At 35.0% G+C, this 18,578-nt stretch overlaps 1 protein-coding gene across 1 annotated transcript in view; it reads left to right on the forward strand.

The window, feature by feature from the left end:
* Positions 1-18,533, forward strand: part of PTPN4 (protein tyrosine phosphatase, non-receptor type 4) — a 113,052-nt gene extending 94,519 nt beyond the window's left edge. The window contains exons 21-27 of the mRNA XM_027678930.1: positions 1,380-1,470; positions 1,556-1,617; positions 2,371-2,517; positions 4,825-4,953; positions 6,410-6,558; positions 9,304-9,439; positions 11,949-18,533. Coding sequence (XP_027534731.1) covers positions 1,380-1,470; positions 1,556-1,617; positions 2,371-2,517; positions 4,825-4,953; positions 6,410-6,558; positions 9,304-9,439; positions 11,949-12,035 — 801 coding nt within the window. The 3' untranslated portion in view covers positions 12,036-18,533. The remainder of the gene's footprint in view (positions 1-1,379; positions 1,471-1,555; positions 1,618-2,370; positions 2,518-4,824; positions 4,954-6,409; positions 6,559-9,303; positions 9,440-11,948) is intronic.
* The last annotated feature ends 45 nt before the right edge of the window (positions 18,534-18,578 follow it).

The following is an 18,578-nucleotide window of genomic DNA, read 5'->3' on the forward strand; positions in this document are numbered from 1 at the left end:
AGATTTCAGTTAAATTTCAGTAGTGTCAGCATCTTTTAGGAAAACAATTGTCTCACACTCTCAAAGAGAAAAATAACCAAAGAAAAAATCGATCCTGTATTGTATGTGCAAACTTACAAATACCTAATACCAGTTTTTAGTGTTATGAATAGCTTTGTCGATTACTTACACTTTTTGTGGTTATCAGGAACATGCTAATAAAATACTTTCATTGAGATAAAGACTGAAGAATGTCTACCAAAATATGTGTTCTGTACTCAGACTTTCACTCCCTGTCTAAGTTGCTGTAGGAACTGAATGACACCTGAGCTGTTGACATTTTATGGGCATTCTCAATGAGGGAAGGTAAAATAACCAATGGAAAATACAGCCCTAATCTTAAGGGTTGATGTAACTATGTCTTTTATAAATAGTTGGGGTTTAATGACTTATTCCAGAACAGTAGTGCACTTCCTGTGGGGCCCTAAAAGGCTGATTTGCCATAGTCTTTCTTTAGCACCAACTTGTGCCTTGGAGATAGTCCATCTTTAATGCATGAGATCAAGTGGCCTAAAGCAGGAAACCAGGTTTGTAAAACACAGCAGTGTGAATTCTGTGAATTCCTCACCAAATGGAGACCTGACATTTTATTATGCAACATATATTTATAAAATATATTTATATTAAGAGCTGTGGTAAAATTTACTTTTATATATAGAAAGAACAGATTTTTTTCAAAGGTATTTAAAATTCTCCTTAAACATACATTTTCAGTCTCCCTAGCAGGTTCAAAAGTTTTTCAAGTGCTTTTTATTGAACCTGGATCATTTCACTGATATTGTTTGTAGCACAAGGGTTGTGGCAGTGCATGACTAAAGCATGAGAGGGCAGGAACCTCTCAAAGGAGATTTTGTGCAGGAAAAGCACAGGGTAACCCAGGATTTGCTCTACAGTTATTGAAATATAGAAGGATATCCTGAGGGGAGTGGGGGGCAAAACCCAAGTTAGACAACTGCCATGTAGGCAGATGCCTATAACACAGCACAATCTACTTGCCCAAAATTACCAAGTGGAATGTCATTATCAGTCAATTCCCTTACCAATACACAATATTGTTTTTTCTCTGGATTGATGTTCTTATGTAAACTTGAAATTTAATGTTCAGTTTGTCTTTAAGCAACTTGTGGCTACATCTTGATCATTTTCAGTGATCCCACAGCATAACTAAATTTGTAAGGCTTTCTTTTTAAAAGTATTTTTGTGTTAGTTGAAGCTACTGTTACTTAGTAGTTTATGTTCTAATAAGTACCTGGTTTTAGAAAAAAATTCTCTTTAGGCAAATATTATAATAATGGGTCTATTGCATCTGTTATGTTCTGACCATCAGTTTTGTCTTTTAGCAATTGTATAGGAAAAAGCCTGGAATGACAATGTCTTGTGCCAGATTACCTCAAAACATTTCCAAAAATAGATACAGAGACATTTCGCCTTGTAAGTATGTCTGTTCGTGTATGTGCTCTAAAAGTATTTTGCTGTGGTTGGTAAATAAGTAACAGATTTCTAAAACTTCTTTCAGATGATGCTACACGGGTTATTTTAAAAAGTAATGAAGATTACATCAATGCAAATTATATAAACGTGAGTAGTATTTTTCAAAAGCACTTCTGGCATTAATTTTGCAGTTTTCCATTGAAAAAGTTCATTAAATAATTCCTTTTTTTCTTCATAAATCTAGTTCAGCCTAGAATGGCTGCTAAACCTGTAAGTCAAATGGTTTGAAATTTTGTTGTAGATATAGTTACTTCCTAATGTTTTGTGGCAGGTGTTTTCATAAGTGCTGAAGTCTAGCCCTGCATTTGAATGTGAAAAAATGCTAACAGAAGCCCTCTCTAGAGGAATTAGTTTTTCTTTGCTGATTATATTTGTGACAGTAGTGTTCAACATCAGTAAAGTCTAATCTGGCAGCACTTTCTTTTGCTTTTTTTTTTTCATTGTTACTAACAACAAAATTACAGCTACTTCCTTTACAGAAAAAAACACAGATATTAAATTTTGAGATCAGTATTTTAAAAGCTGGCGTCAAAACCCCACGGAGCAAGAAATGTTTGCACCTGAATTATTTGCCAACTGCTCTGTCATTTCTGTTTTCAACCATTAATCTTGATTATGGCAACTACATAACTATCAGTTAATATGTTAAGTATACTTGAATCTTTGTAGTAATTTTGCATGTGAAACACTTAGAGAATTTTTATCTGTGGCAGTCCATATTTACTAGCCTTTAAGAAATAGAATTAATGTCACGAACGCTTTTTTAATGTATTAGTAAATGTTTGATACCTGACTTCCATTTGTTTTAGGAATTGAAATAATGACTTTGTCTTCTCTTAGATGGAAATCCCTTCTTCCACAATAATAAACCAGTACATTGCTTGTCAAGGTCCATTACCGAACACGTGTCCTGATTTTTGGCAGATGACTTGGGAGCAAGGCTCATCTATGGTTGTAATGTTAACAACTCAAGTTGAACGGGGCAGAGTAAGTAAAACATTTCCTTAAATACCACTGGCATACTCTTAAAAAACTGTTGGTGATTAGCCTTTAAAAGATTAGACGAATATACTATTATGACATATAATGTGACAAGGGGATAAGAGGAAATGGTTTTAAACTAAAAGAGTGTAAATTTAGACCAGCTGTAAGGAAGAGATTTTACAATGATGATGGTAAGACACTAGTACAAATTGCCCAGAGAGGTGGTGGATGCCCCATCCCTGGAAACACTGAAGGTCAAATTAGATGGGGCTCTGAACAACCTGATCTAGCTGGAAATGCCCCTGCTCATTGCAGGGGGGTTGGACTGGATGGCCTTTGAAGGTCCCATCCAACCTAAACTGTTCTAGGATTCTATAACCTTTTTTCGTAAGGATAGTGCATTCCTAGTACTTTTGCAATGATGACTCTTAGATTTTAAACCTTTGGATGTTATTAATGAAGCTAATATTTAAACTTTGTTCAGTTCTGAAGTGCATTGAAGTCTTCATGTATTTCGTAAAATATCTTTAGGCTGCTTTGTTTGATTCTTTGTTGTAAAGTGAAAAGCAAATAGAATTTACCTTCATAGAATTTTTTCTCCAAACTTCACATGAAGGAACTCCAAGAAGTTTAATGTTTTCATAGATTAGTTCTTTGATAGGTAGTGAAATTAATTTTTATGACGCCCTAACACAGCTTTTAATGTTAAGATCCCATGCCTGGATGGCTGTCTTATCAAGGATTCTCTTAAAACTTGACATCTAAGATTTTCCATAAAATGTTATTCTGTGGCTATAAACATTTGTTTAATCCTATGAAAGAATCATTGTCCTTTAATTTCCATATAAAATGTGTAAAAATAGAGTACTACTAATAAAGTAATTAGAGTTATGAATTACTAAAAATAATTGTGTATGGTGCTATAAAAGGCCTCAAGTGTATTTTGTGGTTTGTTTGGTTTTGGTTTTGTTTTGAACTATAGTTTCTCCTTAATAGCTTTGGTTTTTATGCAGCTTTATCCTTTGGAGACAGGCAAAACAATCAAGTCTGGTAATACATGCACTGTAATTCCACAGTTATTTGGTTTATAGTCTGGAGCATTCAGAGTAGCATTGGCTGGTTAAGTGTGTGGACAGAAATGACAGTCTGGAATAATAGTGTAGTGGAATTCCTCCACACTCAGGATTTCTTTTGAAGATAGATTTATAGTAGGTTTTGGTTGTTCTGATCAATTCAGACTGTAGTTCAGCTGTCTGTATATATTCTGAGTTTTTAACAACCATGTATTTGCTTGGAGGTCAGGCCTATAAATACAATTAAAATAATTGAAGGGGAGTTGCAGCATTTTTAAACCATTTTTCAGTGACTCAGTGTTTGGATGATGCTGCCTGCTCCCAGATAAACATGATTAGAGGGAATTTCAGTACAAGTGCCCTTTTAATTTGAGTTTTCTTTGCAGATCTGCTAAGAACAGACTTGCAATAGCAGTTCTCTGAGGTTCCCCCACCCCTTCAATAATGATATTTGTGGAGTTCTTTGGAGAGCTGCTTAATAATGAAATAAAAGGACTTATCTGTCTTATACCCATAGGCAGACTCCCTGCTCTAAAGCTGATCATGAGGCTACTGACATCACTATCACTGCATGCCGGGATGTCTCAGTGGAGCAGGAAGTCTGCAAATCTGGCTGCTCTTAAAGAATCGCCAGGTGGGTTGGAAATACAAAAGTACACTTGAGCTGAAATTACCTCTGTAATTAGGCATTTAAGCCATTTATCAGAAAATAGTAGTGTTTAAAGTTTTCATTCATATTTGATGACTTGATCGAGAGTCTTTGAAGTTCACCATCTTCATCCCCCTAATTTCTGCATTAGCTTAGCAACTTTTTTGTTGCTTATCTCTTTTTTTTTGTCATTTGTTCTTTTCCCATATAAATGTGCTTTGAGAAGGACAGATCAGGATTTTGGAGGTCAGAAATGTTTACAAAGCAGCATCTTTGTCACTCAAGTGTTAAGATGGAATATTTATAGATAAAATTTTTAAAAATTATAATGAAAGTTAAAGGCATCTATCTTCAGTTAAACTAACTATAAGATCTGGTGCATGTGTCCTCTTGAAAAGAGAACCAGGAAATCTCTGTGATACTTTATTTTATACAGTAATTAGGTAGCAGTCTATTTGGTAAGTAAATTAATAGTGATTACAAAATTATCAAAGTAATCTTTAATGAACACAGGTATAAAAACTAGAGGGAATGAAAATAATACTCTGAATTTAAACACAAGCATCTTTAAAAATGTGTTGACCTTAGGTTAAATGCCATCAGTACTGGCCAGAGCCATCAGGAAGCTCATCATATGGGAATTTTCAGATTACCTGCCATTCAGAAGAAGGAAATCCTGCTTATGTCTTTCGAGAAATGACATTGACTAATCTGGAGGTAAAATTATACTATATTTTTATGTATTAATCTACGGAATCCTTGCATACTAGCTAAAACTTCAACTTGGTGGCATATCCATATAAATAGAACTGTTTATTTCTAGAAGCCTTTAGAAAACTACTCATATTGTCATGTACTTACTTAGTATAAATTCTGCTCTTAGAATGATAACAAACCTTTCATAAGCAAAAATATCACAAAGACTCATTTTCCCTAATCATATTAATTGGTTTTAAATCACATAAAAGATACATTATTTGTCTTAAAAGTCTTTACTGGTGTCTTTCATGCCCTGGCCAAAGAAAAAGAGTATTTAAAGAAGTTGAGAACCTTGTTATTCCCTGGATGTTTTCAGAACATGAGGCACTAGAGGTATTTCATCATCACAACTGAAAGTCTGTCTTTGCAGAGGCAAACAGGTCTTAGTAATTCTATGTTGAAGAATATGTGAAAGTAGATGGAAGATAAATCCTGCTGAGAGAAAGATGAATGGGAATTGGTGACTACATGTAAACAAGAACGTTAACATGCATTGCATGATTTTCAGGGCATGTGTAGTTTTCAGAGACTTCCCAGCTAGCACTTCAGTCTCAGAAATGTTTGGAAATGAGTATCTGGAATTTAGTTCACATACTCATTTCTGACTGCTTGAGTTACCAGATGAGAGGACAGTTTTATAGAGCTGCCTTTTAGTTGATTTGCAGTTAAAATTCCTTCTCTGTGTCCTGTTGAGACAATTGCTCATCTGTTTGTTATTAGCAGTGGAACCTCTGTAAATGAGTCAGTGCCTAAAGGCTGTTTAAAGTGCAGTAACTCCTGCTCTTTGAAATGCTGCTCTTACTCTGGCTGTCCAGCCTGTCTCCTCCACTAACCAGAGGCATACTGATTATATTTGTGATATTAGAGCAAGGGCAGGAGGGAGTGGAAAACAAAGTCATTCTGCATCTTAGGTGTAGTATGCAGGGTAAAAATAAGAGATGCAGATAAAGCCAAAACAATGCTCCTGTTCACATAGGATCTGAAGGAAACCTTTTATGTCTGACAGTCCTGCCTCTTCCCTCCCTACCCCAGTTCTGTTATTTGATCTAGATAGTACCTCTCTCTGTTAAATTTGGTTTGCTCAGAATTTGACCACCTTCTTGTAGTGTTCGGTTAGATTGTTGGTATCCTTGAACCACTTTGCTATTACATGGCATGTAATTTTTTAATCTTGAAGATGTAAACATTTGTGGATTGCCTTTTTTGTTTTTAAGCAAAAAAAAAAAAGGTAATTATAAAATCCAGGATGACCAGTGGTTAATAAAGTGCTGCTAGTTGCCTGAAGCCACTTTTATTATGGGTAAAAATTGCTATAAATGTACTATTGATTTTTTTTTAATCATTGGTTTTGGCTTTTTTTTTTTTTTTAATGAGACCTGAATTACATTGGAATAAACTTTTTGTTTCTGATTAGAAAGAGGAAAGCCGCCAGCTAACCCAAATCCAATATATAGCATGGCCTGATCATGGGGTTCCTGATGATTCCAGTGATTTCCTAGATTTTGTGTGTCTAGTGCGAAAGAAGAGGGCTGGCAGAGAAGAACCTGTTGTTGTTCACTGCAGGTATCAATTTTTTTTCCAACTTTATTAAATCATCAAACTGAACTTATTTATCATCAAATGCTTTGTTGTTGAAATAAATTGTGTCTGCTTTGGGGATAACAGGAAAACTCAACACTGAAATTAAATATTTAACATGGTAATCACATTTCAATAAGCAAAATTTTGAATATCTACATGCGTTGATCTGTGCAGGGATTTCGCTGGGGTGTTTTGTTTTGTTCACAGTTTAAATGCTTATGTTAACAGTCTACATAATAGAAATGGCAAAAGGTACTTGGTAACCACAAGGAATAGGTTTCTATTCTACAAAGCTTCAAAATAGCAGTATAAATGATTCATAGTGGAAAACATGGGTTGTTTATGCAACAATCAACTAAAAGATATTTTCTCTCAAGTCTGCACTCTTACACTACATGATCTTTTGATACACTGAGCCGTTTTTGTCAACAACTTAGTTTTGTCATGAATTAAAATAACTGTTATTCAGATCTTTATGTGCACATGAAATGTGAGGTTTGCTTTTGTGAAATATTTTTTAATAGCATTCTGCATTGCTATAGTGAATTTCTAAATCTTGATACTTTAAAATACCTAATTAGTAAACTAGAATAATACATAATGCCAACTGTTTTCAAATGAACATGTGCTATCACAATTCTTGGTAAACATTTATATGAATAATATTTGACCTCTAAATTCCTGAATACTCCCCAGACAGTGTTTCTGAGCCAGCAGTGCATCGTTCTTGTTTCAGAGAGAAGCTGAGAGGTGTAAGGGATAAAATTAATTTAAAGACTACAAGTAAACTAGACATTTATTGAAGAAGATGAGAGAAAAAGGTTTTCTCTTTTTAACACTTTGTGTATCAGAAATTGTATTTCATTGGGTTTGCTCTCTTCTGCTTTAGGTGGTTCAGGTTGAATCTTACTGACTAGGGAAACTAGTACCAGAATGACGCTGTCTCAATTGATGTTGTTTCTTACCTTCCATTATTGATACACTTTTTGTTAATATGGTTGTAAAAAAATAGTGAAAATAGCAGCCAAATACAACTTCTATGATATAAAGTGTGCCATCTGCAGAGAAACAGGAACAGCAACGTTGGAGAGTAGGAACAGTTTCATTCATCTCAAGGAGGCATCAGTTCAGCTCCACACTGATAGTTTCAATGTATAATTGAAACTTGTGTAAAAGTTCTATGTTTCACAGAAGAAAAGAGATGGAATATCACAGTTCAGCATAATTTACTTAATTGGCCCAACTTGATGGCTCTTGGGAAGTACAACCAAATTCCAGCAGAGAGTCAAGCAGAAGGAGCCCAGGTGTTCCTCCATATGGTGCATGCACACTATTTTTAGCATCTATTCAATATCATTGGACAAGGCATTAGTGCAATGAAATTTGTTTTCAGAACAAAACCACCAGCTTTAGTGTGAGGAATCCAACTAGCCAGTAGAGAGTAGCTTTTGTACAGTAATAATTTCAGAACTAGACAGTCCAAACCCGCAGAGATTGTAAGGCAACAAAAACCTTAAGGAATCTGAAAGGTTTTTGTAACACTGAGCTACATATAACACTAGTTTCTAGATTGTGTCATGTGGTTATTTTTATTTTTACAGGGTCTTACTAGTTTTGTTGAACAATTTCTAATTCTTGTTCTAGGTGTGATGGTGAGCCACCCATCCTGTCCGTGCCCTTCATGATTTTCATGTCCTGTCTCATGTTCCCCTCCATCAGTCAATGATTTACTTTTCCAAGCTGAATAGTGCTATCCTACCTTATATTCATTATAGGGAAACTATCACATTTTTCAGCATTGCTGTTGCCCTTCTTGGAATCTTTTGAAGTTCTAAAATGACTCATTGGGTTCTTTGACATAACTGTTCCTGTTCGGATTTGATAAAGTATTCTGTATATGAATTCCATACATATAAATTCTAGGAATATAAAATGCTCTTGAATCACTTTATATAACCATCACATTTACATCTTGTCCTAAAATTCTCATGACATCATTGTAATATACAGTAGCTTTAATGCCACCTCCTGGACAAAGATTTGAATAGTAGTTTGTCCAGACTTAATTTGAAATTATGCTTCAAAATCAGAACAATTAACTTTCCAAGTTTGGAATGTGTATATTAAGTAATTTAGAAGCAAATACTTTCATTTATTGGCTGAAATATTAGTTGTATGAGTTGAGATAATGCTAGCATTTGAAAATATATATTTGGTCCTATATTCCAATATAGAGATACACTGGTTTAATATTTCAAAAGTGCAACATGAATTTAGAAAATCTGAATTTGATTATCAAGTTTAAGGCTAAATATTCAGCCTTTAAGGCTTGCTACTTGTGGAAAAGTGTACGTATACATAAAACAATTCAGATAAATCTTTAGATTTCTTTTATTTTTAATCTAAATATAATTGTAAGCTGTCTTAACAGTATTGCCATTTTGAGATGTGTTATGGTACTTCCTTGTCTTGAAGGGATTGCTACTGTGTATTCCTTTTCAATCTATAAAAGTTAGATCTCTGTTGTACTTTTTAATACTAAGAAATATTGTCATCCTACAGAGGTTTCTAGTAATTTTTCTTTTCCTTATTCTGAAATAGGAATGAATAGGATTTTATCACAATGATCAATCCTGAGAATCCATGAGAAGGAAGGTCTTTAAGTATCAACTGTACTCGACACACTTTGTTTCATTTTCCATTCTGTTTTGTTGTTGCTGTTTTCAGTGCTGGGATTGGACGGACAGGGGTTCTGATCACTATGGAGACAGCCATGTGTCTCATTGAGTGCAACCAGCCTGTTTATCCCTTGGACATTGTGAGAACCATGAGAGATCAAAGAGCCATGATGATCCAAACACCTGTGAGTATCATCCTTGCCGTTTTGTGTTGCAGAACAATAATTTCCTGTGATCTAGTCATATTAGATGGATTTTTAATATACTTGCTCTTGATCATATTGCAGAGATCACCTTTAGCCAGCGTAGCTCTAGCCTTAGCTCCAGGCAGGAATAAATTGTTAGGGCTATTGGGAAGGAGCAATTATCTAAATTTCTATAGAAAAAACTTGAAAAAAAAAAAAAGCAGCAGCTGTTTAAGGGATACCTGGCAATTAATGACAAAAAGGGTCAATTTTCAGCAGTGTAGAAATCACACAGTGGAGAAAGCAGGAGCCTAATGCCTGACAGCAGTATAAAGCTAAACACAGAAAGATCCAAGACATGCAAGAAAAACCTTCAGTGATGAAATTCAGTGATTTTATATTGCCTTAGTTATAGTGGAAACAAGCTTAAACTGTGTCCTGTACTGACTCAAAGGGAAATAATCAGAGAAATAATATTTTTAAAAATCAGTGTAATTAAATCTGATGCAAGATGTATCAAAGTAATTCCAAGTGTATTTAGTCTAAAAACAAAGTCCCTTGGTACCAGGACTCCTTTGGAGCTTTCTTGACATTTGATGTGTCTTAAGCTACCAGACGTTTTCTTGCATCTATAATATCTAAGTTTTTTGAGATAATTGTGATGTTGCTTTCATATATTATATTTCAGATCTGCAAAAGTTTCAGAACAGATTTAGAAACTTTGTATTAGTCATTGCTCATCTCTGAGAGCAGTTTGTGTTTACATTTTTAGAAAATATCTAAAAAGGGTCTTAAGGTTGAGTTGTATTGCCTTTCAGAAGGAAAAAAAAAAAAGGTTTGGACTCTTGGTTGTTTCAATCTTTGACTAGTTCCAGGGTTTTTTTGTTTGTTTTGGTTTTTGGTTTGTTGTGTTTTTTTTTAATGAGTAATCAATTTTGTAGTTTTACTCTCATATTTAAAGAGAAAGTATGTTGAAGGAGAAAAGGCACTAGATCCAGTATCAACTCACAATTACCTGAAGGTAGTTACTGTAGTAATTTCATGTCCTTACTGCTGTTCCTCTAATCAAATTTGAATAAACCTTCTGTGTTCTTCAGAGAGTATTGAAGCTCAAAAAAAGTATATATGTGTCTCCATTTCTAGGTCATCAGTCATTCAGTGCTGCTGAATTCATGTTCCAATATTCATGTTTCCCTAAGAAAAAAGTTGTATTATTCAGGTAGCACAGGAAGGATGAGGAAGGTGATCATACATGAAAAATAATAAAGGATGGTTCTTGCTGTTTGTGATGAGTCTGCTGTATGAATAGCTATGTCTGTAGCATGTGTAGAGAGGAAGAAAGTTTTATTAGTAAAGGTAGGAGTTGCAATAATAAGGGGTTTAACTGAATTTTTTTCACAGGATGTGCTAAAATTCATCTGGTCTCCTCATTTTTCTTAGAGAACCCAAGATTTTCAAGATTCAGTGAAAAGCAAGTGTTTAGTGCATCAGAGGGAGAAGGGCTAATAAAAGAATTGGGGTTTTTTTTTCAAGATTTCATAAACATGAGCTGTTCCAATTTCTCCTCGTCCCGGGTTCGTGTGTCCTGCAGGATTCCCTCGGTGTCCGCACGAGGGCGCTGTGGGAGGCGAGCTCAGGCTCCTTCGGGAGCACTGCGGGCAACACACAGATTTTACACAACTGTATATAAATTTAACTATTTAATATACATGCGACATTACAGTGAATAATGATTCTAGTACTAAATATGTTAATGCTCCCATTTAAGATCTGCCATCACTAATTACTGCATAGAGAGGGCTGTTCTGACAAGGCAGGTGTGCCGGTGTTCTGACCAGCATATACATATATATATGTATATATAATAATCCACACGTTGTGCAGGATTCCAAGTTAATTTTGGTGCTTTGCATTTATTTTTTGTTTTCATTATCTTCTCATTTGATTACTCTTGAGTTTTTTAACTACTATTTGTTTAAAACAAACCGTTAGCAGCCTCTGTGTATGCAGGTGCTAGACTTGAATGCATTGAAGAGTTAGCCATTATATAATGTTAAGAATCGGGAGTTCTAGCTTTCTAAAATATAAAACAGTTTTCTTTTTTATCAAATTCTGAGAGGGAGATGCCAGTAACATGCCAGAATCAATGTAAGTATGAAAAAGCACTTTGAAACTATAGTTTCTAAATCCAAGGGCGTGGAAACATCAGGTCAGTGGAACTTCAACAAGGAAATACAGAGCAGAAAAATACTAAATAGGTGACGTTGTAATAATAGTACTGGGTTTGTGGGTATGACTTTTGGCATATATTTCAAAGTGCCATTCATCCTATTCTGTTGAGAAACAAAATGCTCTGATAAAAAGTTCCTGTTGTATTGTTTCCTAAACTAACTTTGAAGCACAGTTCAAGTTCTGTCAAGAGAATGGGATGGGGAAATCTTAGAGGCCTTTTCTTCTTCTAAATGAAGTTACATTTCTTTCCTATTTACTTTATTTCTTTCCTTTTCAGAGTCAGTACCGATTTGTATGTGAAGCTATTTTGAAGGTGTATGAAGAAGGGTTTATTAAACCTTTACAAGCATCACTGCATAAGTAAAGAGCAAAAAACCTATGATATCAGTTGAGGAATCCTGTCCTCTATAATGAACTGGCAGCATTCTTTGTGCCATAATACTGCTTGCAGGAAATGATAGTGAAGTACAGCAAAGAATTGACAAAGGACTTTGAAAACTTCAGCACTGTTGCACTTTACGTTGAAACAAAATCAGTCTCTGAAACTCTTCTAACTTTCATCTGTTTGAAGACTTTATTTTCGTGATTTGCTCCGAACAAACCATGAACTGAAAGAACTAATTGTGTTCAGGGTAATCTACGATATTTCATTGTAGTGCCATATACTGCGCTTCTGGTTGAATTGCTACAAACAAGGCTTGGAATTACTTCACTCTGTTTTACACCCATGTCTCTTAAAATGAAAAACAAACGAAAAAATACACTAAGCCATGGTCTTTTTGCAGTGCTAGGTTTATTTACTATGTACAGACTCTCACTGTTTTGTTTTTTACAACATTAGCAATATTGCCAATACTAGATAGATACACACTGCCTACTGATGCAGCACACGTTGTCCTACACCCTTACTAGAGACCAGCTGGTTGTTAGAGGAGAGCTGGCGTTTGTGTTAACCCAGCAGTAGCTGCATAATGCCCACTTACCAGCATCTTGTACAAAATGATAACAATAAAAATTTTAAAAAAACCCCAACATATAAATAAACAGCATTTCTATGACACAGCTTGTGTGTCATACACTGGTGTATTCTGGTTCGTGTGACTTAAGATTACGTGATGGGAACTAGTGCATGCATTATGTCTTAACCCCTTAAGTGCCTTGAGACTTACAGCATACATCCAGTGAAAGGCACTCGTGATTCCGTGGGGGTGGTATTGTCCTGTCATATTTATCTTAATGGGTTCAGATTTTAAAAACGGCCCTTGGTGCTTGGAGTGTGTTACCACAAGGGGTCATGGAAATACCATTCCCTCTTTCCTTCTACAAGTACCTGTGTGCTACTCTCCATAGCCAAAGCACCTCTGCCAACTTAATGAATGAGCATTGTATGCTGCTGTGTTGTAATTATGTGAAAAATCTGACACATTCCTTCATTCCTTCCAACTTGTAACTTACTAGCATCTGACTATGAAATGCTGGTAGGTCATTAGAAGCTGATACTTTGTTTTATCCTTTTATTGATAATAGCTGTCTTACTCAATTAGACATAACTCTTTAATAGCACTGATAATTAAGTTGAACTTAAAATCAGATGTGATTTAATTCCATTCTCTGCTAACTAACTTGTTAAGTCCTCATAGTTGATTTCAAGCCATGTTCGTACAGGTCTGCCTTTTATTATTTTTAATTTGTTTTGGGGGTGGGAAGGAGGAGAACACTATGAAGTTATCCCAGAACTTAATTTTGATTTCATGAAGACCCCAGTCGCCTTCTGTTATGCTTGTGCAAAATTGTTCCAGTTGGTATGGGTTGCTTCTTATTTAAGTAGGTAGAAGATTTGTGAGAAATGTCTCTCTGATACAGTATCTGAGCTCATTCTAAAGATGCATAAATATCCCTGTTTCTTAATATTTTTCCAGTATAGGAGAAACCAAGTCAGAAGCAAGGTATCCAGTGTAATATACTGTAAGGAAAAAATCAGTCACTTCTTTGACTGCCCTGTGACAACATAACTTTGTGCCCTCTATTTAAAAGTTTTAATTTATTGTATTGGTTTCCTGCAAATGTTTATCCAGTAAATTTTGTTGTAAGCTATATAGAGCATAGAATTAAAATTGAAAGTTCTACGCTAAATAATTTTTAACTATTGAAGAATTATATTGTATAATATACTGTGTTCTATGGACATTTGAAACAGATCAGCTATGAACTATTCAGTGAAAAGGGATTCAGGCAAAGTGAAATCCTGGCTTATGACTTAGTAATAAACATGAACCACAATGCCAAATGGAAGATAGAGTTTTAGATATTTTTAGAAAACAAAGTAATATTAGGAGGGCTGTGGCCCTGTTACTTATATTTCTAGATTTGATGCTTAAGTCAATATTATCCCTCAGTGAAAAATAAATTTTACAAGAATCTCTGGATCTGATAAACTAAAAAAGAGTAACGTGGTAGCTTTAATCTCAGTTATATTTTAAGCCATTTGCAACAAAAGAAAATTCTTCTTTAGAATTCTACTATAACTTCCGTGTGATGAGGTTATTAGCTGAGTTGCTGGATAGTTAGAAGGTTATATTAAACTCAGCACTTAATGTCCAAAAAGTAAAATAATTCATCCATTATATTGAAAGAAATTTTCTTCCTAGTCAAGTTGTAAACAAAAATAGCATTTGCCCTGTTATTCTGAGGGAAATCAGAAATGGAGTTTATAGCAACATTATATAGTGTTGGTATGTCAATTATTTAAATATTCTTATGTAAAGTTGCCAAAGCAGTTCAAGTTCAAAAATCCCATTTATACCACAATTAAGTGTGGGATATGTATTGGTCATCTGTCGTTACTGTTTTAATTACAGACACAGGCAGGAATAATAGGTCTCTTCAAAATCTTCCTCTGCACTGACTTATATTGTATTAACTAGTTGCACTGGGGAAAAAATTTGGAACAAAGTACCTATTCTTAATTAATTGGCCATCAGTGGACTCAGTGGCTTTTTGGCTTCTCCAAAGCCAGGATAATGGTAACCAAAAACTGATTAGGAAAGAGAACAGCACTGAAGCCTTTCTGCACCATAAATCAAGTGTTTAAATGTTTCTACCTGTTGTGGTATAAATGGCCTTTAAAATATTTTTATATGGCCAAAAAAAGCAAAACTGCTTAATATTTTACTTTGGGTTATGAAGATCTGTATCATCCTTAAGAGTTTTTTAAAGAAGTTTTTGTATGTTTCATGCTGTACAAAACATGAATGTATCTTTCAGACATAATGACTTATAGACCTATATGTGATTGGTGTTATGACTGTTGGATTTTATGAATAATTATTTTCATACCATTTGATTAGGAAAAATGTTGGGTGGGTGTGGGAAAGAGTATGTTTGTAACACTTCCATGATACAAATCCAGTTAAAAAAAAAAAAGTAGTTTTCATTGTAAATAAGAGCAATATTATGACAATTTTGTGCCAATGTAAAATGTTAAGACTTTTGGTTTTTTCCTTTTAGATTCAGATTGAAAACTACCACTACCATCTCTTGTTTAAAGTGGATTTGAAGGCGTTTTTTTTAGCAGAAAGATATGGGGCTCTGGGGGGAGGGGCTTTTGATTGTTTTGGGGGCATTTTTTATTTTTGCTAAATATGAAATAAGATGCAGGTATTCTTTAATAAACCACCTACAGATTGTCAGCCAGTCCACTTTTAGAAATACTTCCTTAGACATCTCAGATAACAGAGAGCTGAAGAATTAATTTATCCTGAATTTGGAAGCATTTGGTATTTTCAATCACTTGCAAGTCTTAAGCAGTAAAATACTGCTTTTATGCCTTTTATTTTTATCTATTCTCTCCCAGTTATGAAAAACAGAAAACCTGATTTTTTTTTTCCTCACTACATTTAATGCTTGCTGACATTTCTCTGTTAAATCTTGAAAGCTTATATCCCATATAGATAAAGCAATAACACTTCTTCTAGAATATCTGATTACAGTCTGGCACGCTATCTATTAAAGAAAGGGTGAGAAAGCAGTTGGGAGATTAAGGAGCATGAGGAGTTTGTTATGGAACTTGTGTAGCTGGCAACTTTCCATGGAGACCTTCCAAAAGGCATCGTGGTACCCATGGACAGGCCAAAATGCAGCGGACCTGCTGCAGTTGCACTGCCCAGGGAGACGGGAAGGAGGGAAAGTGTGGCATAGAGATGTTGGAGCTCCAGGTACACTGTGGAGCTGAATTATGTGATATTTTTATGCTTATGCAGTGTGTGTGCAGGTGTGTGGGGGATGTTTGATGGCTCAGAGAATTCGCATGAGCATGAAAAACTCGACAGATCCACCGATTTCCAAGTGAAAGCGGGTTGTCTTATACATATGCTCTAGTTTTGACTATAGAGCCACTATGCAGGCAATCTTCAAGCCCCTCAGCCCCGAGGATAAAGGGAGAGATTTGATTGTGGTCCAGATGAAAATTTTGCTTATTTAGACTTCCACCAAGTACAGGAATAGTGCTGTCTAAGGTCAGTTGCAGTCTTTTTTGTAGCTCACATCTCAGGTCCCCAGTTGGCTGGGTTGGGTGTATTTGCCAATTTTACTACCCATCTTTTGTCTCGAGACTGGAAAAGCTCTTTTCCATTGCTAATTTTAGCACTAGGATCCAGTATTAAAATCTGGTAGAAACATATTTATTGATTAGCTGTGGATCTTGCATGAAATTGCAGGGATTTATAATTAGTGGTGATTGGGAAGCTGCTAGAAGGGGGAAATGGTTGGTTTGTTTCAGTGTAACTGTTCTATCCAGTCTCAGTTATCCCACTGCAGTTAGAAATTGAAACTCACTTTTTTGTTTAGCAGTCTGCGAAGGAGGCTAGTTTTATATCACTGGATTTTATGTCTGTGCTTGTTGCTCCTACAAGTATCCATCTTTTCAGTTCATAGGGCTTCTCCAGCTTCAAGTTTTGATCTGGTGCATAAAGCTGTAAGCTCTGGCTGTTGACTTTGGCATGTTTTGCTCATTGAGTGCCCAATGGAAAAAAAGGAGACATAAATCTCTTTCAAAAAAAATTCTGAAATTTTCAATTTAAAAAATTTAACCTTTTGGATTAGTAGCATCATTTAAAAAAAGGTCACTAAAATATCTCTGATTCTGGTGTGCTGTAGCATCAACTAAGTTTCCACGGACTGGCTGACAGCTTGTTGATTGTGGTGTTTCGTATTTAGCAAGCTTACGCATTTTAAAGGGTAATTTTTCTCGAAATTTTTGATGTTTGAATAGTAGCACTTTATGTCATGCTTACTACTGACTGAACTATTGGACAAAATAAACTGGGGTTGGAGAGAGATGCTTAATGGGTTTCTATGCAGAGATGATCTGGATTACACCCTGGTACGAATGCTTTCTGTTGTTCCAGCCATTTCTTGTTTATTGTTCATGTGTTTCTGAGGGACTTTCAGAAAATAGATATTAGTAAGATAATTCTATCATCTCAATTTTCCTGTCTTAAAAAGAATATGAAGCCTGCATTTGGGGTGTGGAGGGGAAGGAAACAAAAAGGTGCAAATAGAAGCCTACAGGGTACTTGTAAACCTATCTCTGTGATCTCTCTCAGCGAGCTGCAAATTAGCTATGTTTACTGTAAGTGTTTCTGCTAAGCATTATTTTTAACATTAGATCAATTACCTGGAAATCAGTATTTTTTTTTTTATTAACTTATTTGAATTTTGGTAACTAAAGATAATGCACAAAGAAGTTTAAAGAAGTCACCCTTTTACACGTAGGCCAGGGGCCTGAGACATGAGTGAAAGGGTTAAACAGTTTACATTGAGCTGTTGTTTTCTTTAACTAGAATATATCCACAAAGACTAGACTATAAATGATCCAGTGTGATTATCTCGGTACATTGGGGCACCACAGTAACAACCCATAATAATCTTACAGGAAAATTAAGGTAAGAGAGTGAAGGTTTTATCTTATCCAGTGTATCCAGATTTGTTTTCCATTTGGTTTGCTTCGTTTACCAGTGATCCCATTTTAACCAGTCAATTTGGCAGGGCTGTTTGTGTAAGGTTTGGGGTTTTTTTCTGTAACAGGTGCTATACTATGTATAATACAAAGGGAAGAATATTATTTAGATCATTATTAACAATCAGATGGTGGCAATATTTTTGCTAGTTACTTCTGGTAATTAATTTGCATTTCCAGCTGTGGCTTTCAGTTGTCAAATTTCATCTCAGTTTCATACTGCTGAATGATGGACTGCAAGTGTGGAGTAAATCATCTCAGACTTGTATAGCTCTTTTGTTGTTTGGACTAACTCTTGTGTATCTTAATTAACGTTGGGGGGATGCAAAGGTTCTTCCCATAAGTAGACTTTTGCCTATAAATTTGTTTAAAAGCACATGAGGGGGAGGAAAAAAAACAAGCCAACAACCTAAATGCACCATCTTGGCTAAGCAGCCGGGGTGTTGATGGAAAATGATTGAAACTTGAAATTGGTCAACACTGGACAATGTGAAAATAAATTCAGCTTTTGTCACTGCAGCTACTGTATGCTTTAAAGGGCCTTATGTATTTGTCCTCATTTTGATAAAATGAAATTTCTTGCCATTAAAATGATACACTAATTTCTACCGAAAACCAGCAGTTCCCAGGATAAATATGCTAATTAACATTTAACAAGTCTTGTTTTAGTCTTAAGTAAAATTTCATTCTATTATGTGAAAAAATGCTGTTATGCATATTTTGTGGATATATTTAATTTCAGTTGACAAATAGTTGTCTAGGTACAGACTTGAAAATATATATATAGTTTACTTGTGGATCTTAATTGTTTAATTGCAAAATAAAGATGTGCTTTAGTAATTTAAAGTTTAATTTTTTGTGTGATTTTCTTGCTACTCTACACACGGTTTT

The sequence above is a fragment of the Neopelma chrysocephalum genome, unplaced genomic scaffold, assembly GCF_003984885.1.
Source record: "Neopelma chrysocephalum unplaced genomic scaffold, ASM398488v2 Primary Assembly neopelma1_44, whole genome shotgun sequence".
In the NCBI taxonomy this organism is placed as follows: Eukaryota; Metazoa; Chordata; class Aves; order Passeriformes; family Pipridae; genus Neopelma; species Neopelma chrysocephalum.